At 39.6% G+C, this 22,673-nt stretch overlaps 1 protein-coding gene across 5 annotated transcripts in view; it reads left to right on the top strand.

Moving 5' to 3' along the window:
- The window catches only part of AKT3 (AKT serine/threonine kinase 3), a 309,160-nt gene that overhangs the window by 141,336 nt on the left and 145,151 nt on the right, over window positions 1-22,673 (top strand). For 3 of the 5 annotated variants that reach the window (XM_086694762.1, XM_086694759.1, XM_086694760.1), the window contains one exon: window positions 21,696-21,807. In XM_086694762.1, coding sequence (XP_086550888.1) covers window positions 21,696-21,807 — 112 coding nt within the window. Of the gene's footprint in view, window positions 1-3,103; window positions 3,218-13,775; window positions 13,880-21,695; window positions 21,808-22,673 lie in introns of those variants that run through there. The other 2 variants (XM_086694763.1, XM_086694761.1) reach the window with 2 other exon arrangements.

Raw genomic sequence — 22,673 nt, 5'->3', positions numbered from 1 at the left:
ATCTGATGAAAAGAAGAACCTACCAGGTTACGGTAGAAAGGGGACATCTGTAAGCAAATGGCGCTCTTCCCTCCATGAGCCAGTCGGTCAGCAAGATATCGTCTTGTTTCCGTACTCTGCAATCTCCCTGCTACCATCCTGGGGCAGCTCTTCATCAGGTTCTCCCTGGACTATTCTGATAAGTCTCCTAGTTGATCTCTTGCCTTCAAATATTCTCCTCTCTGGGGTATTTGGGAGCAATGCATAGGATAGATTAATCTTCGGAAAAAAACTTCCTTTCCAAGTATCACCTCCTTAGCTCAGAAAAATCTCACATTTTTCCATTTTTTGCAAGAGGAGCCTGAATGGCTATTTATTTATTTTTTGTATGTATCATGTATCAACAATTGAACACTTGCCCAAATCATACCTATGTTTCTACTCTGTGTATTTTCAATATTCACTTTGTCTTCTATTACTCTTTAATGTTCCATACTTTACTTTTTGACGTATATTGCTACATTCTATTAGGTTGAATTACATATAAAGTTCTTAACCTCATTTTTGTTTTCAGTGATTTTTATTTACACTATTTTATGTACTTGATCATTTGAAGATTTGGTGCTTTTCTTCCCCTTGCCTGTGATCAGATTTTTAGGCAAACAAAGTTATGTCCTGTAATAGTGGCGTCTCACTATATATAATAGAGCCCTTACTTAAAATTTGATCATGTAGTGGATAAGTGCAACTGTAATCAGATTTTCTTCCTTTCTGTCATATTTTCTAGGGGGTACTGTAATCATTTATTTGCAAAGTTTAACCCATAAACTAAGTTTAGAACGGGGAAAGGAGAAAACCTTGTTAAAAATCACTTTAAAGGGAGATTGTTTGTAGAAAATTACAAAGAATAATAATGCCATACTCAGTCACACATTCTCTTCCTGCCATTCAAATCACACCCTAATATGATAAGAAAAAATTTCCACAGAATGTCTATTCTTCCCTTCTTTTTTTCGGCATTACACAACAAACGTACAAAAAGCAAAAGTATAATCCTGTTTTCATGGACATGACTATGGAGTTCAGGGTTTCAGATGCGGCTCCTAGGTATGACAGCCCCCCTCACCATCACGTCCTTTATGGACATAAATTTACATTGTGTGTCACATGAGTTTCCTATTATATAGTCTCACTGTTCTAGTACTTCCTTCGTTAGAACGTTGTCAGTGACCTGCTCAGACAGACATCTGTCATGAGTCTTCCCTCGTGACTTTTCTGAGCTCTCTGTCACCCCCTTTCCTGATTTACCTGAAGCTAATTTATAGTTGCCGTCTTTACTGCCATAGCCTCATTTATCGGAATGTAAGTTGGGGGTCGCTTATGGAGAACCCAGGGGAGTGATAAACTTCTAGAGCACAGTGACTGTGTATGCTCATGTAAAAATTTTCCTGCAACATTTGTGACAAGGTCTGTGTGCTGGAAGGTCATCTGTCTTGGTTCTGCTACTTTACTAGTGTGTGGCCTTGGGCAAATCACATAATTTCTCTGGTCTTCATCTTTGTCATCTTTTTTTTTTAAGTTTATTTATTTGTGTATTTATTTTGAGAGAGAGAGAGAGAGAGAGAGAGAGAGAAAGAGAGAGAGAGAGAGGGCACAAGCAGGGGAGGGGCAGAGAGAGGGGGAGAGAGAATCCCAAGTAGGCTCAGCACTGTCGGCACATGGCCTGATGCAGGGCTTGATCTCACCAACCATGAGGTCATGACCTGAGCCAAAACCAAGTCTGATATTTAACCGACTGAGCCACCCAGGTGCTCCCATCTTTGTCATCTTTAGACACGAAGGTTAATAATACCCACTTCTCAGGATTATGGTAAGGATTAAATGAGATGCTGTATGTGAACACGCTTTGTAAATTGTGAAAGGGTGTGCAAATAAAAGTCTCAATGTAACAGGAGATATGCAGTAATTTTGCTCAGTTGAGTTAAATGACAGCCATCCTTCCCTTTCCAGCTACATTACATTGGAATGGCAAGGAAGCTACTTGATTGGATTTTCTTTAAAGATCATTAGAAGTTTTAGGTAGAAACTATTTGCAGTGCTGTCTTGCACTTGAAGACAGCTTCTATGGGTTGGTTGGGGGAAGAAATCCCAATTTCATTTAATGCCAAGGACTTTGATCTGTAACAGCTAGTCCTTGTAACTAAACATGAGCTAGACCCCCAAACCATGGCCATGGCCACCTCTGGCCAAGGAAGGAAGCATCACTACAGCTGCAAGGCCAGCCCCATTTCATTGGCCTCAGAGGAGTGGGGCACAGACCAGATTCTTCAAACCTTCAAGCCTTTGGGAAGTCAAAGCTTCCACGGGTGGTTGGTCCATGTGACTATTGTTACCCCTTATTTTAGTCAGAAGTTGTTTTCACTTTTTAATAGAAGGAATAAAATCCTCACATATCTTTCTGACTATCCTGAGGGGATCCCTTGGTTACCATCCATCGGTGGAAAGTTTTTGATTAATTTGGTTCTTCCATTAGATGATTACTGTTTTATAAGGTGGAAGATGCATTGGGACTTGTTCTTAAGGGAAGGCAGGCAAGGAGTGATGAGTTTCCGTAGCTTATGTTAAATGATGTGAGGAGACCCCAACAGAGCCAGCCTTCCTTCTCTCCCTCCTCCTTCCTTTCTCCCTTCCTTCTTCCCTTCTCCCTCCCTCCTCCTCTCCTCTTCCCCTCCCTTCTCTCCTCCCTCCTCTTCTTCCTCCTTCCCTTCCTCCTCTCTCTTTGAACTTCTCCTAAGGTCAACAGTTAACTACCATCTATCCAAAGATACTGACATAAAAGAACACCCTGCATGTAATTAGTTTCACTGAATTATTCTCAAACACTTTACCTCAGACTCTCTCCTTGACTCTCTTTCCTAGACACACTATCCAACCAACAGCCTCCCTCACTTAATTCTGTTTTTGAAATTTCCTACCTCGTGTGCCTATGATTTAAAGTAACACAATTTGGAAGCATAGGAGTTATCACAATTAATATTTAAGCATATTTTTAGGAAATCTAAGTTCTAATGGCTATTTAGAAAGTTTTTATTGAGGGTCTATTGTGTTCTCAACATTGTACCAGGTACTGAGGGAAAAAAGAAGGAAATAAGGAAGGAAACCAACCTTTCTTTGAGCGTTTCTATGTGCCAGGCCCTTTCACATATGTTATCTCATTTAATCTTCACACCGCTCTGAGGTAAGTATTATGTTCTCTATTTTAAAGAGACTGAGGGAGGTTATGTGACTTGGTGAGCTCGCTTACCTGGCAAATGGCCGGGCCAGGATTTCAGCCCGTGCTTCACAGAATGACTCTGAAGCCTGTGCCTGTGTTCATTTCATAATCCACAGACCTGGGTTAGCCCTTGGCTTTGGAGAGTTTATCATCTAGTAGCAAAAATCTGCCACAAATCCTTGGAATTGGTATTTTGAGATGTTTCATTCAGTTCTGAAGTAAGTTTTACAATTAACACATTGAGTAAGAGTTTAGGAAAGGGAGGGTCGTTAAGGACTGGATCATCAAGACGAGCTTCTTGGAAATTGTGCTCGTTTGGAGAAAGAGTAAGATTTCAAAAGATGAAGTACATTCCAGGTAACGGGAATAGCATTAATTTGAAATGTTATTTCTGAGAAACTTCGGCTGAATCTCTTATTGTTGATTTAAATGAGTATGAAATCCTCAGATATGAATGAAAGCTCCAGATGGTATGTTATTTTTTTATCCCTGTATAGAGTGAAAAATATCAAAGGAGGAAGAAGGATAAATGATGGGAATAAATATGGCACTTGAAATCTGTAGCAGAATGCTGTGCTCATACCAGACACTTGTTTTCTCAGGGTCACAGTTAGGCACTCGCCCCCCTTAGCTGACCTGGTGTTGTACGTGCGGTTCTTGCAGTAACATCGCTGTTCCTCGTCTCTCCTTGAAGAGTATAAAATAATTTTACTGATGCAAAGTAGTACTCCATTTTAAAATCCCATCTTAAAGGCAGTGTTTTTTCTTCAGCTAAAAAGGTTTCAAATGATAGCTTTTCACTTGGGAAAGGTACATTATCTCTTTATCTGTTTATTAAAAACAAGACCCTGACTTCTTGGATAAAGGAGAGGTAAGGTGGTGTGGAAAGGAGTGGGCGAGGGGCACTGGGTGGGAGGCTCTCCCCCTGCAGCCTGGGCATGAGAAGCAGCTGTGTGGGTTCAGCCACACACTTGTGTACTCTTTTGCACTAAGTTAATTATTAACAGGTCAATCCAGCTCAGTCTTCCAGGTAAAAATTTGCTGAATGTGTAATGCCACCCAACATGAGCCAGCCTGTGTGCACTGTTGTTTTTTTATCTTGTCACCGATCCCAGCATTGTCCTCCATGATGCCCTTCCATCTCTGAAGGGTCAGAATCATTCTTTCCACACACTCTTCTGACTATCCTCATTTATGAGCTCGTTACATTTATAGATCATTTTTGGTTAAATTAAATGTGGATACCTACCTGGTTTATTTGTTTAATACTTATTTTTGAACTTAATTTTTTGTTTTCTAGAACGTAGATGTTTATGTGTAATTCATTTTTTTTTTTTTTTTTTTTTTTTTAAATTTTTTTTTTCAACGTTTATTTATTTTTGGGACAGAGAGAGACAGAGCATGAACGGGGGAGGGGCAGAGAGAGAGGGAGACACAGAATCGGAAACAGGCTCCAGGCTCTGAGCCATCAGCCCAGAGCCTGACGCGGGGCTCGAACTCACAGACCGCGAGATCGTGACCTGGCTGAAGTCGGACGCTTAACCGACTGCGCCACCCAGGCGCCCCAAGTAATTCATTTTTTTAATTGTCGACTAAAAGGGGTTATATGCCCATCGTATTTGCCTGTCATGGGAAATTAAGAGGGACTTGAGGAAGCAAGGAAAGAGAATTGACATTTTTTAAGAGCCTACTATGTACGACGTGCTTTATTTATGTGATCACATTATGTCACAGCAGGAATGAAATGAAATAAAAGTACCTAAAAATCCAAGCAAACTAGACACTGAAACCAAGATCTAGAGAGATTAAGAAACTTTCCCAGAGCCTCTAAGCAGATAGAAGGCAGAGGTCCGTCTGATATCTGGCTGGAGTGCGTTGAATCATACACAGGGCTCAGACGACAGCTCTCTTCAAGTAATGTTTAGTCAGCACCCACAGAAACTTCACCGTATGCCAGATATTATACGCAGTGGGTTAATAGCAGATTCTCATTGTTCTTGAGAGATGTATTTTATGTCACAGCAGTTCTTACTTATTCTGTAGCAGGGGGACAAGCATACAGGTGATAGCTAGGTGGCCGGTTATTTGATAGATTCCTATCAACACGACTGGTAATATCGACTGGTCCCGCCACCACCCAGGGAGTCCAGAGTTTTGTCACATGTGGTGTCAGGGAGGTTACAATGAAGGGTCCATACGATTCTTTCTTGTGATATTCAGTGGTTTGCCAGTCAGCAACATGGTAATTTCTCGAGACATTCAGTCTGCTGAGAAGTAGTAGTAGTAGTAGTAGTAGTAGTAATAATAATAATAATAATAGTAGTAGTAGTAATAATAATAATAATAATAATAATAATAACAACAACAACAACAACAACCACTTGTTGAGGACCTTTATGGATATGTTAATCCCACTAACAGTTTTCCAGGATATATACTTTTGCTTCGTGATAGCCAGGGAATGAGGCTCATGGAGTTTGCCAGTGATCATGTGAACTTTTAAACCCCCAACTTGCAGGTTTCAAGGGCAGTGATTTTTTGTGCACCATTGCTTAACTGAAACCTCTCCTGCTGCCCCGGGGTCTTGAGGTGAGAGGTTTTCTCGTGTGGGTAGTTCAGAAAGTGTGGGCTTTCCATGCCTCTAGACTAGTTTATATGTCGGTATCAGGGATCCGAGCTGGTGATTCTCAACTAGCGTGAGAAGATTTGTTTCAGAGCTCTGGGCTGCTTCTCTTTGTGGAAACTGAAGCTTAATGCAGAGGATTCACTGGTATGTGACCATTTCAGCTTTGCTTTTCTAATTATGTCCGAGAGGTCATAGGAGAGACTGATTTTGAGAGGCATAATCATCTGGATATTTCATATGACTCACGATCGTTGCATTTTTAACAGATTGGACTTGAAGGACACGTGTTTTGTTGATCTCTCTGCCATTATAGTCTAAATCACTCCCTGTCTTTCCCCCCCATATCTTTATACTAATTTAAAAGCATTTATTTATTTATTTGAGTGAAGTTAACTGAGGCCCAAGGCCAGGGTGCAGGGAAGGACCTTTAAGCCTTGGAATTTAGGAACACTATGCAGGCATTCTTTTGGATTGGAAATAATACATAATCAAGCAGATGCTAATGAAAAATGAAATGCAGGGAGAGAGAAAAGAGACTAGGGTGGCTGTGTGAAAGTTTCATGGAGGAGAGTACATTGCCCCTTTATTACAATAATGTTGCTGCCCTATAATAAGGTCTTTCATTGCTGGTTCAGCTTTTTTCATTCATTTGTTTTGTGCTCTGCTTCCTGTTACTAATTGTCAGCACAATCGTCTTCCAACTATGAAGTCTCAGTGTCCTTTTGGACCAATTTGTCATTGTCTTTCTCCCTCACCCCCCAACCCATGCTCTCAGAATCTATTACTATGGTTGCATTTTTAGACATTTTTTATGTTTTAAAATGGCACTGCTTTTGAAACACGCCAGAATAGTTTATGATAATTGAATCATCCAACCAGCAACAGTTACTGCTTCCAAAAGCACACTGGTGAAGTTTAAAGTTTCTGTCTCTATAGGATATTCTTATAAAGTGATTAAAAATAAACATGCAATACTCTATAGCAGTATTTCATACACATTGTTCCTTTGAGCTTCACAATGGCCCTGGGGAAAGAGGACATTTCATTAAACTATATTCTTGACATAATTCACCAAATATTTGGAATTTCTGTGCCTATAGGAAGTTATATTTTTATTGTTTTCCTATCAATGGCTCTTGATTCTTAGACTATTATAAGAAATCTTCAGGGTTGGCTTACATTGACAAGCCTAAACAAATTCCAGTATCAGAATCCAGGCACATGTTACATGTTACATGTTATTTCCTGTACGGTTTTTAACTTTTTGGCCAATGCATATTCCAAATGTGCTCTCCGCCTTGAACCAGTAATTTAATATTGACAGAAAGATGTTTTTCAAATTTAATTTCTGTAAAGAACTTCTGAAACAGTATTATTTCTTGACAGTTCATCTGTCACCTAGAACTTTCCCTATCTTATGATCATGTGATAAAAGTTTATTGGTGTTTCTAAGTTTTGTATTCTCACAATAGATAGCAATTATTTTTGGTGCATAAATACTAGACAAGAAGTTTGGTCAGTTTACTTTGGGGGAAAACAGTTTCAGTACTCTCTGTAGGTCACCTATTTCTGTCGATTAATTGCAGAAAACTGGTAAGTGTAATATACAAAGTTTGTTATAAAGAAAGAAAACTTCACTTCCTCTCTTGTAAGTAGCTAACATTCCTAAAACAGTTCATGACATACCAAGAAGAGCCAAGAATTCAGGGCTAGAAAACATGGATTAGAGATTCAGCTTTACAACCTTAATGACTTGATGATTTTGAATTAGTGACTGAAAAACCAGACAGCTTCCATTTTCTTATTTGTGAAATGGAAATAATGAAAACCCTCTAAAACTTTACTGGGAAGATTAAAGGGAAATAATGCACGTAAAATCTTAATGTTACAGGAAAGCAGCTGATAATAGGCCAAAATAATGGCTTAGTACTTAATTATTTAAAAAGAATAAATTTTGGAGAAAGATGTAGTGGAAAGCAAAGTTTCCCTACTCAATTGGGAAAAGATAGAAGATGAGATTTTTTTATTCTGCTGGAGACAAATGAACTGATTATTCCAATGTGCACTCTTCATTTATCTTGCAATGCACCACTTATACCCAATTTTGAAACATACTGTTTTTGTGCTATAGTAAAGACCCAGAGGCTTCTTTATGGTTATGACTGAAACCTTTTAAAGTCAGGATAGCTTATTTGGAGTCAGAATTCTGAATGGAAACCGAGACATCTCTGTCTTTCCCAAAGTTATAAGAAGTCAGTGTTTTCCAGATCGGTCAGATTAGAATAGTGACTCTTTGGTTATCTTTACATATGGTTTAAATGAAATTAATAGGTTTGTTGGTTTATAATCTCCCAATATTCATTTTTTTTTTTGATAGTTCTCTGCTTTCCTCTGAATGGATAGGCCTACCTTTTGATTGTTCTCCAAGGAAAAAATCCCTTTAACTATTCTATAAATCTACTGCTTTCTACTAGGGAACGGATACTAGCTTTTAATTGTTAGAGCCATGGCTGTGCAATCAAGAATTTGATTAGGCTTTAAATAGTTTTTTCAAATTGATGTCATCATTGAGATTTATTTATATGTATACATAGAGTGAACTGGACAAATGGATTTTGAAGAAATAAGTAAGATTGGTGGGGATCATAAAGTAAATTGTGCTTCTGAAGGCATGTGAACTTTAAAATATTGAGATTATCTTATAAGAAAAAGAGAACTAGTTGTGATAAACTCTGTTGCATCAGAAATATTTTCTATTTGAAAAAAAATGCTTATTTATTTATTTTGAGAGAGAGAGAGAGCAGGGGAGGAGCAGAGATAGAGGGAGAGAGACCCCTGTCAGCACAGAGCCCCACGTGGGGCTCGAACTCACAAACTGTGAGATCAAGACCTGAGCTGAAACCAAGAGTTGGATGCTTAACTAACTGAGCCACCCAGGCACCCTGTATTCAGAAATGTTTTCTGAAGCTCTTTTTGTTTGTTTGAATTCAGGCTGTGACAAATCAAACAGAACTATTAGAAGTACCAGGTACCCTGAAGCTTACAGTATAGTTAAGGAGATACACTTGAAGCAGTCTGTAACTAACAGTATGTGATCAGTCCCAGCATGTGCAATGTAAATGTTAAGTGCAGAAGATCTTCCAGAGTAGAGAGTAAGAGCTGGAATCAGAGCTTTTCAGCGACTGGAATCTAGGTAGAAGGGAAGGAAAGTGTTTCACATGACAGAAGCAGTGTGAATTAAATCCTGAAATTAAGAATAATCCGGGACCTTTTTAAAAAACAAAGCAGAAAGAGACCCATGAATACAGAGAACTAACTTATGGTTGCTGGAGGGGAGGGGGGTGGGGAATGGACAGAGTGGATGAGGGGGAGTGGGAGGTGCAGGCTTCCAGTGGTCGAATGAATAAGTCCCAGGAATAAAAGGTACAGCGTAGGGAATATAATCAATGGTATTGAAACGGCATTGTCAGGTGACAGACGGCAGCTATACTTGTGGTGAGCACAGCATAACATACACTTGTTGAATCACTGTGTTGTACACCTGAAAAAAAGAACCGGAGAATGTTTAAGGGACAATGAAGATACACATATATATCAGGAGAAAGTACTCCTTGTCGTTTTCAATCAGCTTTTAAATTTTTCACACTCCACAAGCGATACCATACAGTGTTTGTCTTTCTCTGGTTTATCTCACTTCGCATAATACCCTCAAATGTGATCCATTGTTATCCATGAAATTGCAGGGTATTTTTTTTAGTATCACATTTTCATCATCCATTTGTCCATCATAGGGAAATTAGGTTGCTTCCATACGTTGGCTGCTGTAAATAATGCTGCAATGAACAGGAGGGAGATTTCCAGATCATATGGTAGTTCAGTTTTTCCTCTTAGGAACCATCATAGAGTTTTTCATAATGGTTGCCAACCAATTTCTCTTCCTACTAACAGTGTTGTATAAAGGTTCACTTTTCGTGCAAGCCCACCAACATTTGTTATTTGTCTTTTTGATTCTAGTCTTTCAGACAGGTAGAAGGTGATGTCTCATTGTGGTTTTGGTTTGCATTCCCTGAACGATGAGTGACGTTGAACATCTTTTCATGTGTATTTTGGCTTTGTTTATTCAGCCCTTCTGCTTGGTTTGTAATCAGATTACTTGTTTTTGTTGTTGTTGTTTGTTTATTTGTTTTTTGGTGTTGAGTTGTGTAAGTTCTTTACATAGTTTGGATATTAACCCTTTATTGGATATGTCATATGCAAATATCTTCTCCCATTCAGAAGGTTGCCTTTTTGTTGTGTTGGTTTTCTTTGCTGTGCAGAAGCTTTTAATTTTGTTGGTAGTCCCAATAGTTTAATTTTGCTTTTGTCTCCCTGGCCTCAGAAGACATATCTGAGAATGTAGAAGAAAATGTTTCTATGGTTGATGTCAGAGAAATTCCTTCTTGTTTTCTTCTAGGAGTTTAATGGCTTCAGGTCCCACATTTAGGTCTTTAATCCATTTTGAGTTTGTGTGTATGGTGGAGTTTTGTTCTTCTGCATATTGCTGTCCAGTTTTTCCAACACTGTTGTTGAAGAGACTGCCTTTTCCCCATTGTATATTGTAGCATCCTTTGTTATAGATAAAATGATGAAATAAGTGTGGGTTTGTTTCTGGGCTGTCTGTCCTATTCCACTGATCCATGTGTCTGTTTTTGTGCCAGTACCATACTGTTTTGATTACTGTAGCTTTGTATTATATCTTGAAATCTGGAATTTTGATACCTCCAGTTTTTCTTTTTCAAGATTGCTTTGGATATTTGGATCCTTTGATTTTCATACAAATTTTAGGATTATTCTTTTCTAGTTCTGTGAAAATGGCTGTTGATATTTTGATAGGGATTGCATTGAATCTATAGATTGCTTTGGGTAGTATGGACACTTTAATGACATTTGTTTTTTTTTTCTTTAATTTTTAAAAATGTTTATTTTTGAGACAGAGAGAGACAGAGTGTGAGCAGGAGAAAGGCAGAGAGAGAGAGAGAGGGAGACACAGAATCTGAAACTGGCTCCAGGCTCTGAGGTGTCAGCACAAAGCCCGACGCGGGACTCAAACCCACGAACTGTGAGATCATGACCTGAGCTGAAGTCGGAAGCTTAACTGACTGAACCACCCAGACACCCCAACATTTGTTCTTTCAATCCATGAGCATGGAATATGTTTTCGTTTATTTGTGCCGTGTTCAATTTCTTTCACCAATGTTTTATAGTTTTCAGAGTACAGGTCTCTAGCCTCCTTGGTTAGTTAAGTTTATTCCTAGATATTTTATTCTTTTTGATGCAATTATAAGTGTGATTTATTTTCTTAATTTCTCTTTCTGCTGCTTCATTGTTAGTGTGTAGAAATGCAACAGATTTCTGTGTATTAATTTTGTATCCTGTGACTTTACTGAATTCAGTTCTGAATTCTAGTAGTTTTTTTGGGGTCGGGTATTCATTTTGTTTTTATTTATTTTTTTAATGTTTACTTAATTCTGAGAGAGAGAGAGACAGAGTGTGAGCAGGCAAGGAGCAGAGACAGAGGGAGACACAGAATCCCAAGCAGGCTCCAGGCTCTGAGCTGTCAGCACAGAGCCCGACGCGGGGCTCGAACTCACGAGCTCTGAGGTCATGACCTGAGTGGAAGTCTGACGCTTAACCAACTGAGCTACCCAGGTGCCCCTTATTGTTTTTATAGTAAGGGATAAAATTTGAAAAGGATTTGGGCTTGCTTATGAGTGACTGATGGGGTTGAGCTTTGTCCTGCAGAGACTTGTATATTTTTGAGAAGGAGAATCATCTATAGAATAAGTTTGAGGAAGACTGCTCAGGCCTGTAGTCATACGTGGGACACCTTGGACAGGGAGAAGGGTGGGGGAAGGGAGACCATCTGGGAGGCCAGTTCAGGGATCCCGATTTTGGTAATGAGTGTCTGGTTGAGCAGTGAAAACAGACGTTTCTGAAAGAATTGTTAAGATGAATGTTGCTTAGCTATGGGTCAGAAGAGTCAAAGATGAGTGTGTTTATTGCGTGATTAGGAAAATGATATAGAAATAAATTGAATAGAAACACTGTGTCAATGTGGTAATTTTCAGTGCAGACGATAAAAGAAAATATGAAATGCTTTTAGGTATGTTGAGAATGGGATGATAATAGGGCCTCAGAAAAGCGATGCCAGCTTTGCCATATGGAAGGTTCAGGTTTGAGAGGCTTCAGACATCAGGTGACATTTGAGGCAAAGCCACCAGAGAGCTCCCCCAGGATTATATCTGCAGCCCTCCCCAGGTCACTGAAGATCCCCCTGACCTCATTTGCTACCATTTCCTGAACTCCAGCCACCCTGGACTCCTTGCTGTTTCTGACACATCTGTGGGCCCCTTCCCGCTGTGGGTCCGTGCACTTCCTGTGCCTTCGACCGGAAGCCTCCTCCCACAGACGGCTGCACCGGAGCCTCCTTTCCGTGAGAGGATTTTCCTATCCTTTCGTTCTAAAGTAGTACTGCCTGCGTGCCATTTTAACTCGTTGCCCTGCCTCATTTCTCTTCATAATACTTACAAGCAGTACTAGGTTAATAAATTCATTGTTTTACTTGGTTATAGCTTGACCACGCCTCCACTCAGTGGAGCAGAAGCTTTATGCCAAAATAGGGACTTTGTTTTGTTGGCCGCTCCACCCCCAGGGCCTAGCTTGGTGCCTGGCACACCATGGGCACACGATAAATACTCATTTAGTGAATGAACTTACTAAGGACAAAATGATCACAAAAGCACAGTTGAACACAAAGGACGGAGCCTAAGGGAGCAGCTCCGTTCCGAGGAAGAGACCCTGAGAAAGAAGACCCCGCAGCCATCAGAGGGATGGAAGCAAAACCGGGAAAGTCAGTGTCCTGGGGGTGCGGGGGGAGGGGACATCAGATACAGCAGAAAAATGGGACAAGAACAGGGAAGAGATACGAGGGATTTTAGGAGAGACGGTAACCGCAGCGTTACTGATGGTTAGGGAAAGGCGACCGACGAAGGCCAGTTCCGTAGCTCGTGGTTTTGAGTAATGGGCTGTGAGGGCAGGGCGATCAGCACGCAGTGCGTACGCGTCTTGGTCTGGGTGCGTATTTATGGCTTACGCCCCTTGGTGCGCATGGCGATGTGGTGGTGAGCGTGTGGGACTAGAAATACTGTCCCGTTGGCACAAATAGAAGCACGAGGCATTTACGTTGTAAATTAGAGTTGGTACGAAATAAACCGATGATTCCAGCAGTGATTCCTATAAACTTATATGCCCAATGAAATATTCTGAAGTTTAAATTGTATTAGGTGAGTCTAATTAACCAGAAGAGCCTTTATTTTAGATAGTCTCATGTATATTTTATATTTTAAAAATAATTTCCTTTTCCATAGTCAGCCATTTAAGCCTTTGGGGGTTTTTGTTTTGTTTTGTTTTTTGTTTTGGATACAATACTTTGAGGAAGGAATCTAATACTATTTTGGAGGGGGTTTCCGTTTTCGACTTTTGATGATAGGAAATTTCAGATGTGCACATAAAATAGAATAGCTTAATAAATTCTCCTCTACCTGTTACCTGGACTTAACAGTTACTGTTTTATCAGACTTACATTATCATTTTGTTAAAATATTTCATGTAAACTCAGGTATTATGACATTTATCCCTGAATTCTATGTAAGCAATAAGGAATTTTCCCACATAGTTACAGTATCACCGTCTACCTTTATTAGGTGGATTTTATTAATTTAGAAATTTTATTAACTTAGAGCTCTTTAATAATATCTAAGAAGAAATTCATATTCGGGTTTTTTCCAGTTGTCACCTAAAATAGCTTTAACAGCTGGCTTGTTTAACAGAATACATTAAGGCTCTGCTGGTCTAGAAGAGTTCTGGGTTCTATATGACCCCCACTTTGGTTCTGCATTCACTGAGCAGAGAGAGGAGGCTGTGCGACCTGTGGAGAGTCCCTTCTTCTGGAATATTCTCCGGTAATTGCTTCTCAAAGTGTCATTAACTTGTTACATGACAAAATTTGTCATCTGTTCTCTCATTACATGTATTCACATGAGACCTGCTGTGTTTAGGCACAGTACTAGGTAATGAAATAGTATGGGCCTTGCTCTTAGAGAACTTGGAATCCAATATACATTCTCGTTAGATTCTTTTACAATTTTATTATTAGATCCTAGTTTCATCATACCTCAAATAGAAATTAGTTTTTCTTATTTAGTTGATCCAAAACTGGTACTTATGATTATTTTTCAGATTTGAACACTGTACCCAAGAACAGGCTATGTTAAAATGGTTAGATGTTATCCTGTTTACATCTAAATAATCCACTTCTGTTTGTTTTGTGGCATATTATCATAATAAGCTGCCCACTGTGATAACTGAGTATGATGGGGTTCTGTGCCATTGTTAAATAGGATGATGTAGGGGTGCCTGGGTGGCTCAGTGGGTTAAGCTCTGGCTCTTGATTAAGGCTACCATCATGATCTCATGGTTCGTGAGATCAAGTCCCATATCAGGCTCTGTACTGACAGCGCAGGACCTGCTTGGGATTCTCTCTCCTTTCTCTGCCCCTCCCTTGTTCACACTTGCGTGGTCTCTCTCAAAATAAATAAATAAGCTTTAAGAAATTAGGATGGTATAGACCTTCATTTACTGAAGTGAAAAATTTGCAACATATTAAATGAGCAGAGCACCTACATAATATGTCTTACATGTTGTGGTCTCATTTTTATTTTTTAAAAATGCTCAGAAAAGTTCTGAAGGAATGTACATTAAAACCTTAACAGTGTTTATACTTGTGTGGTAGGATGCTGGTTAATTTTCTTTTCATTTTACCTATATCTGTTTATGAATTGTTCTACAGTAAGCATAGATAATTTATACAATGAAAGTAAATAAATCAGTGAGTTAAAAGCAAGCTTGACTACACAACATTGTATATGTACGTAACACCATAGAATTGTACATTTAAAATTAGGGGCGCCTGGGTGGATCAATTAGTTGAACGTCCGACTTCGGCTCAGGTCACGATCTCATGGGTCACGAGTTCGAGCCCCACGTTGGGCTCTGTACTGACAACTCGGGGCCTGGAACCTGCTTCAGATTCTCTCTCCCTCTCTCTCTTCCCCTGCTTGTGCTCTGTGTCTCTCTCTCAAAAATAAATAAACATAAAAAATTAAAAAAAGAATATACATAATAGTATTATATTTGAGGACTCAAAAATACACCCTCTTTATGGTCATTATAGCTGACAGCATTATTTCATTGTGCCATTTCATTATAAATAGAATCTATTATTATGCCTTTGTTTTTCATGTTGCCTATTAGAACTTATTTAAAAAAATAGTATTTAAAGGGTTCTAGAGGTTGAAATAAAACCTAATCTTTTAATAAATTCTGAACAGATGATATAAAAAAGATTCTTTTTGGTATGTATTTTTTTGATTTGGCGTGTTACAATCCCTCTAATTGGCTTCCAGGTTTACAAAGTGATCACAGCTTCAAATATACTTGGGTGTCTGTGGTTCAGAACATGTAAACATAAGCAGAACACTTGAAATTTAGCTTACAGTTTAACTTGCTCAGGTGAATTTAACTAGGATACCTAATTTAAGTACCAGTGTAACAAATGCTTTGCTGAAATGTATGATGGGTTATGATATAATAAAAGTTAGCTGCCTGGCATTTTATATGAGAACACTTGCTTTTTTCTAGTGTGTTAAATAGCTCCAGAAATCATAGCTAATCATTTGGTTAATAGCTTTTTAGAATCACTATTCAAAGCTTCTGCTTTTGATTTTAGAATTTTCACGTGGCCTACCTTGATTTGGGAACTTTTCCGTAATTAAAAGGAAAATATTCTTCTGAAGAAGTATTAGCAAATCTACTTGTCAACCACCATTCCCTTTAAGAATAAGAGTCTCCTTTAAGAATGAGAGTTTTCAGACATGAACCATATTCTGAAAACTCCTGTATTTCTCTTCATTTTACAGGGAGCTGTAGGATGTGTTCATGATTCCATATTTTGGTTAACATAAAAGAACCGAAGGCTCACTTGTTTGTTTAAACATGGTAATTGACGGTTTTTGTATTCAGATTCAGCTCTTTGACTACATCTTTGTGCAGCAGTAAACCCAATACGGAGATAGAGTGCCCTCTTCCCTTGTACTGACCTGAGTACCACTGAATTATCTTGAGCCAGCTTTTGGTAACTGCTTCTCTCTTTTACTGGCTCAATCTCTTTTACTGTATCATTTTGAAATAGGATTCATTTGTAGAGTATTTCATATTGAAACATATAAAATATAGGTTTGGGGCGCCTGGGTGGCGCAGTCGGTTAAGCGTCCGACTTCAGCCAGGTCACGATCTCGCGGTCCGTGAGTTCGAGCCCCGCGTCGGGCTCTGGGCTGATGGCTCGGAGCCTGGAGCCTGTTTCCGATGCTGTGTCTCCCTCTCTCTCTGCCCCTCCCCCGTTCATGCTCTGTCTCTCTCTGTCCCAAAAATAAAATAAGAAACGTTGAAAAAAAAAAAATTAAAAAAAAATATATAGGTTTGTTTCTGTAAAAACAGAAAGTAGTAAAAACTACGTGTTCATAATAACATTTTTGTTCAGCTAGGCTTCAGAAGGTCCTGACTGAAACCTTTAAGCCATTAGTGAAGTACTACTTTACAATTACATGTGTTGTAATTGGATGTTGAATGATTAATAACAGAGTTTGGTGTGTGCTATAGGTTGTAGAGAGTTTCTTACTCATTATTGTTACTATACTATGCCCAGAGTCTTACATAGTGGCTGGCCCAGAATTGGTATAGGTCGTTGAGGCCATGAATATTTAGCATGTTTAGTCCAAATAGCCAAGTTATGCATAACTATTTAGGTCATTATGTTATTATTTTAGTATTTTTCCAAAACCATCCTGTATGTAAATACAAATAGTTTATTCGTTTCTAAGAAGTTCCTTTCCAGTGGTCTGCTAGAGAATGGTAATTAATCACTTGTTTATCACTTTTGTAAGTTATGTTAATTGATAATCACTTAGAATCCCATATGTAATATTTTAAGTAGGTTGTTAAATTATAGCACTGAGAAGTTTTTAAAAGTATATCCCTTAAACTTCACTTAGGTATAGTGTTGAAAATATGCTTCCTTTAAAGTCTTTCTTTAATTCCTGAACCTGGGGGCTTGGAGGTGTGCTTTGCAGGGGATCACAGCACTGCTGGTGTGAGAGAGGCTAGATTTGAGTCTGACACTCTGATTTAAATTTTTTTTTAAGTTTTTATTTATTTTTGAGAGAGAGACAGACAGACAGACAGACAGACACAGCAGAAGCAGACTCCAGGCTCTGAGCTGTCAGCACAGAGCCTGACACAGGGTTCAAACCCATAAACTGTGAGATCATGACCTGAGCTGAAGTCAGATGTTTAACCACCTGAGCCACCCAGACACCTCTGACACTCTGATTTTAAAGTCTGCTGTCTTAGTCATCTTAACATCACCACAGGAGTGACCTTAAGTAAACTAAAGTGTAGGTGAACTTGGATTGGGCATTCTTACTTCCCTTATCTGTTCTTCCTATTTCTGCTTCATACAGTCCATAGAGTTCACCCTTGAGTATTTCTGTCAGGCCTGCCCATCTTGTGTCTGTCCTCTATTCATTACTTTAAAAGTCACTCAGTCAGTTGTTCAGTCATGAGGTATGTCCTGTGTCCCCTTATGTGCTATTGCGTCCTAGGTGTTATGGGGAAGGTTTGCACATAATTCCTAACTTCTAAGTAATTTCTCTACTAGGGCGTCACTTGAACTGTATAAAAACTGACTGGAAACTTAATAGGAGTTTTGTGAAGTAGGAAATGGGAAGAACAGTATAGGTTCTTTATAGGTATAAATGTATTTATAGTATTTGTAGTACAGTATTTTAGAACTTTCAGATTTAAACAAAATATAAATTGACATTCTGTATTTGGTGCTTTTAACATTCATATTTCAAAAAGTATGTGACATCGCTGTACAATATTTAACTGTGGAACAGATTTTACGATCTGTCGATTCTACCACCTTTTCATTATTTTGCACACCACCAGGTTCTCGCTTTTCTCCTTACCCATTTTGAATTCACCAGTTGATTACCTAAATCAGGGTGCCATGACTCCTCTCTTTTGCTTCTTGCTTTGCCAAACTTACTTGGTTAAATTACAGCTTTGCTGAAATCCAGTCCTCTGTATGCCCCAGCCACACCCATGTAGCTGAATAAATACATCTGGGGGAAACACGCAACCATGTGAATTCTTGATTGTGAAATTCCAACGGGCCCCTGATGCTGCCCCGCTGTCGTGTTACAGTTCCCTAGTCTGTTCGCTCTTCTATTCTCCTAGCGGGCTCTTATGTACCTTCTCTCTTCTCAGAGCCCCAGCGCATCCTCTTCCAACCTGAATCTCTTTTTATACATTTTTTAAATGTTTATTTATTTTTGAGCAAGAGAGAGAGAGAGCTTGAGCGGGGGAGGAGCAGAGATAGAGGGAGACACAGAATCCAAAGCAGGCTCCAGGCTCCGAGCTGTCAGCACAGAGCCCAACGCGGGGCTGGAACCCATGAGCTGTGAGATCATGACCTGAGCTGAAGTCGGATGCTTAACTGACTGAGCCACCCAGGCGACCCTCTTCCAACCTGATTCTTAAAAAAAAAAATTTTTTTTAAGGTTTATTCATTTCTCAGAGACAGAGAGACAGAGCATGAGCAGGGGAGGGGCAGAGAGAGAGAGGGAGACACAGAATCTGAAACAGGCTCCAGGCTCTGAGCTGTCAGCACAGAGCCTGATGCAGGGCTTGAACTCATGGACTGTGGGATCATGACCTGAGCCGAAGTTGGATGCTTAACCGACTGAGCCACCCAGGCACCCCTCAACCTGATTCTTGAAGATGGCTTTATATCCCAATTCACTGGGGAAAAAAAAATAGAAGTAATATGAAAATCCTTTCTACTAGCTCCTACTTGCATGTATACCCTTGATTGCTTTGGGGCTCTTAGTGTCTTGTTCTCTCACTAAATGGTCTATACTCCTGACTAGAGCCAGCCCTCTGCTTGTCTAGCAAATCCTCTCTTCTTATCTGTATAAGGAAGTTGCTCCAGAAATTTACTCCTCTTATATCATCAAAACTACCTTCTTGTTAGATACTACTATCAGAATTCATCCAACTTGGACAATATTTGGTAAGTGTCTGCTTTGGGGAAAAATAGTGTTTAGGCACAGATGGGCACAGTTCTAGGTGCTAAGAATCTTATCAGTGCAGCTTACATTCTTGTTGGGGAGATAGACAATAAGCAAAAAAAGATACTAAGCCATTTCATATGTTTGAGGGTGATAACGTATGTGAAATAAAAAAGTAGAGCAGGTAAGAGGGGTTGGGGAGGCCTGGGTCAAGGGTGCAGATCACAGAATTTCAGCAGCATGGTCACGTGTAGGTGAGATCTGATCTGAGACTTGGTCGGCCGTGGGCTGTGTGAGGGGACAGCATGCCAGGCAGAGAGCACATCTAGACACAAGGCTAGGAGAGAGGGTGTAGCGCCTATCTGAGGAAGTGCACCAAAGCCAGGGTGGCCTGGAAGGGAATACTGACTAGGTTGGGAGGTCAGAAACTTAAGCTGGGTGGGTGGGAGGCCCAGATCATGTAGGACCCTTGTAGATCATTTCAAGGCCTTTGTCTTCTATTCTTAGTGAATCAGAAGCATTGCAGAATGTATTCTTGCAGGCGATCATGTTAAGATCTCTGGCCGCTCATGTTGAGAGCAGACTACAGTGAGGGACAGAGACAGCTACTCTTGAGTTCTGGGCGTGTTCACGTGAGAGATAATGATGGGTTGTTCCCAGACAGTGGGAGAGGAGAGAAATGATCCTAGATACATTTGGAAAGCAGAGCCAACAGGCTTTCCAGGATGAGATATGAGAAGAGAGGAGGAGTTAAGGGTGGTGCCAGGGCTTTTGACCTGAGCACTTAAGGAGATGGAGGTGCCGTCATCTGAGATAGAGAGAGCTAGAGCGGAGGGTGGCGGAGGGAGGAGGGGCAAAGGTAGGAGCAATCAGCTCACTTTTGGATGAGTTCAGATGTCTTTTTTTTTTTTTTAAGTTTTTATTTAAATTCCAGTTAGTGAAATACCAGTTTCAGGTGTACAAAGCAGTGATTCACCCTGTGCTCATCGTGACAGTTGCCAAGTTCTGATGTCTTTTAGAATACAGTTTCTAGCCTTCAGTAATGGATCTAGCCCTTCCACATTTCTGAGTAGGAAGAGCTGGTTTTATGGCACCTGGGAGGTGTAGGCATTTGGCAGTGAGAGTCTGAAGTAGGACTGCATTGCTGGAAAAGTCATGTCCTGGCAAATACTACCAGTATCAAAGAGGAGCACCCCATGATTTGAGTCTGGATGGTGGAAAAATTAGGAAAGCCAGGAGGAGGAACAGAATCAGGGGAAAAGATAGTAGGTGTTAGGTGTCATACCAGTAATTCAGCCAGGTAGATCAACCCACTGTATAGTTAATCATGGATATCACAAAATACAGATCCAAGATGGAAAGAAGTGTGGAGTTTTAGATCGGTAAACCAGGAGATGATGGCTGAAACTGCGAAATCTTATTAGACACGAGAAGAAAACTAAGTGGAGACCCTTCGGTGAATGATCTTTTTAGGTCAAAGAGTCAACAAGGAACTGGTCCAATGTGCTCAATGACTTGAGTCCTATAAAGACAGAGACGGAGGTCGATAGTTGCTACTGATGGAGGGACCGCAGAACAGATAAACACTGAGAAAACACAGTTGACTTTGTCAGCTGCAGGGAAATTGTTTCTTTCAAAAGAGCAGTGTCAGTAAAACAACCCTACCCTACTCTGTCTTGTTGGCCACTACTGTGTATCCTTAAAGTCCTGCTCAGTATATACACTGATAACTGACATGTATTGACAACTTATTATGTGTTACATGCTAGTCTCAGCATCCTACTGATTTATTATTAATCCTCACACCAGTTTTATGATGTAGTTACTTGTTTCCCCTTTGATACTTGCAGACCAGAAAGGTTAATTAACTTGTCCCAGGTTACATAGTTAATGGTAGGAAAAGAAATTGAATCCAAGAATACTGGTGTTAGAATCCACACTTTAAGCCACTACAAAATGCTCCTCCTCTTCTTTGAAATCTTCTGAGATATTCCCTGACTTAATTTATCACTTCTGATGAACTGGCTCTGTGGGCTGTGCTTATTAAGATTTTTAAGTGGTGTATACTGTAGAAAAGCTTATAATCTAGGGGGATAAGGATACCTTTTTAAATGATAAATAATAATACAAGATAGTCTATACTGAGTGAAAAATGAGGGCTATGATAATAAGTAATGAGAATATGGAGAGGTGAATGTTTGGTTTAGGACCAGGTTGATATAAAAGGCTTCCTGCAAAGAGTGGGATTGGATCTGGACCTTTCAACTGTAAGTGATTGCAATATGGGGAGGGGTGAAATCAGTGACCAGCGCCCCAGATAATAAGAACTGCTGGAACAAAAGGTACAGATACAGGACAGAGCAAGATGTGTTTGGGGAAAGTAAGTAGTCCAGTTTGGCTGGTTAATAGAGCATATGGCCAGAATGGATGATGGAATGGAAATACTGAGGTCAGATTGTGAACAACCCTGAATGGAGGGCCCTGGAAAGCTGAGAGGTTGCATAGAGTAGAACTCTCTAGTTCTCAAATCTTTACTTCCTGGTTTAAATGTAAGTATATTCAAAGAGACATTTTATGTCATTTCTAGAATGCCAGTTAATGAAAACAGAACGACCAAAGCCAAACACATTTATTATCAGATGTCTCCAGTGGACCACTGTTATAGAGAGAACATTTCATGTAGATACTCCAGAGGAAAGGTAAGAAATGTTTTTCCTATTTTGTGAAAAAGCAACAATTGGTAAAAAGATATATGTGTATCTGACTTCACCATTTGTAAATATATGTGAACATATTTGTAAAATCCAATAGTCCCTTAATAATTCTCTTTCTGGTATAAATAATGAATAACAGAGGCTTGCAACACCCTAAATCAAAGCCTCTAGAACTGCTGTGAGATTCGCTTCTTAGCAAAGCACAGGACATTCACCAATTAAAATATAAATTAAGACATTTTTATAACTAAACTACCCTTAAATAATGGTAGAATTGTGTTCATATTTGGAATTCTGAGGCTAGTAACAGCGAAAGGTTTCAAGCAGTGTGACGTTTTGCTGGCGACGGCCTGGACTATGACATTGAGAAGGATTATGAGATTGGGGCTAAGCTCCGCGAGAAAAAGCTACCAGCATAGATTGGCATGGACCGTCCTCATGCTAAAGAGGAGAGTGACGACTTCATCAGGGCCATATTTTCATCCTCCTGATCTACGCATTTCTACAACCGCTGCACCCCACCCCCACCCCCAAATCTGTCTTCATAATCTCTTATCTTGTGCTCTGGTTCTGACTTAGGTCCAACAACCACAACCACAGAATCATTTCCCTGCACGGATATTATCATAGTTGATCCAAATCAGCAACTTTGTGAAGTTAAATGTTGTTAGCCCTATTTTCCAAATGAGTAAATTAGGTCTTAAGAGACTTGTCTAAGATTTAAAACAAAAACCAAAAAACACCTCCCCCAAGACCTAGTAAACAGTAAAGTATTATTTTAATAATACCCTTTTGATCAATGAACAGTGAATGATAATATGTGATTACTTTAGAAAAGAAAGAAAAATGAA

This window comes from Puma concolor, chromosome E4 (assembly GCF_028749965.1).
Source record: "Puma concolor isolate L17-30 chromosome E4, mPumCon1.1.hap2, whole genome shotgun sequence".
NCBI classification, from domain to species: Eukaryota; Metazoa; Chordata; class Mammalia; order Carnivora; family Felidae; genus Puma; species Puma concolor.
Note: the sequence above shows the minus strand (reverse complement) of the source record. Positions and strands in the feature narration are given on the sequence as shown.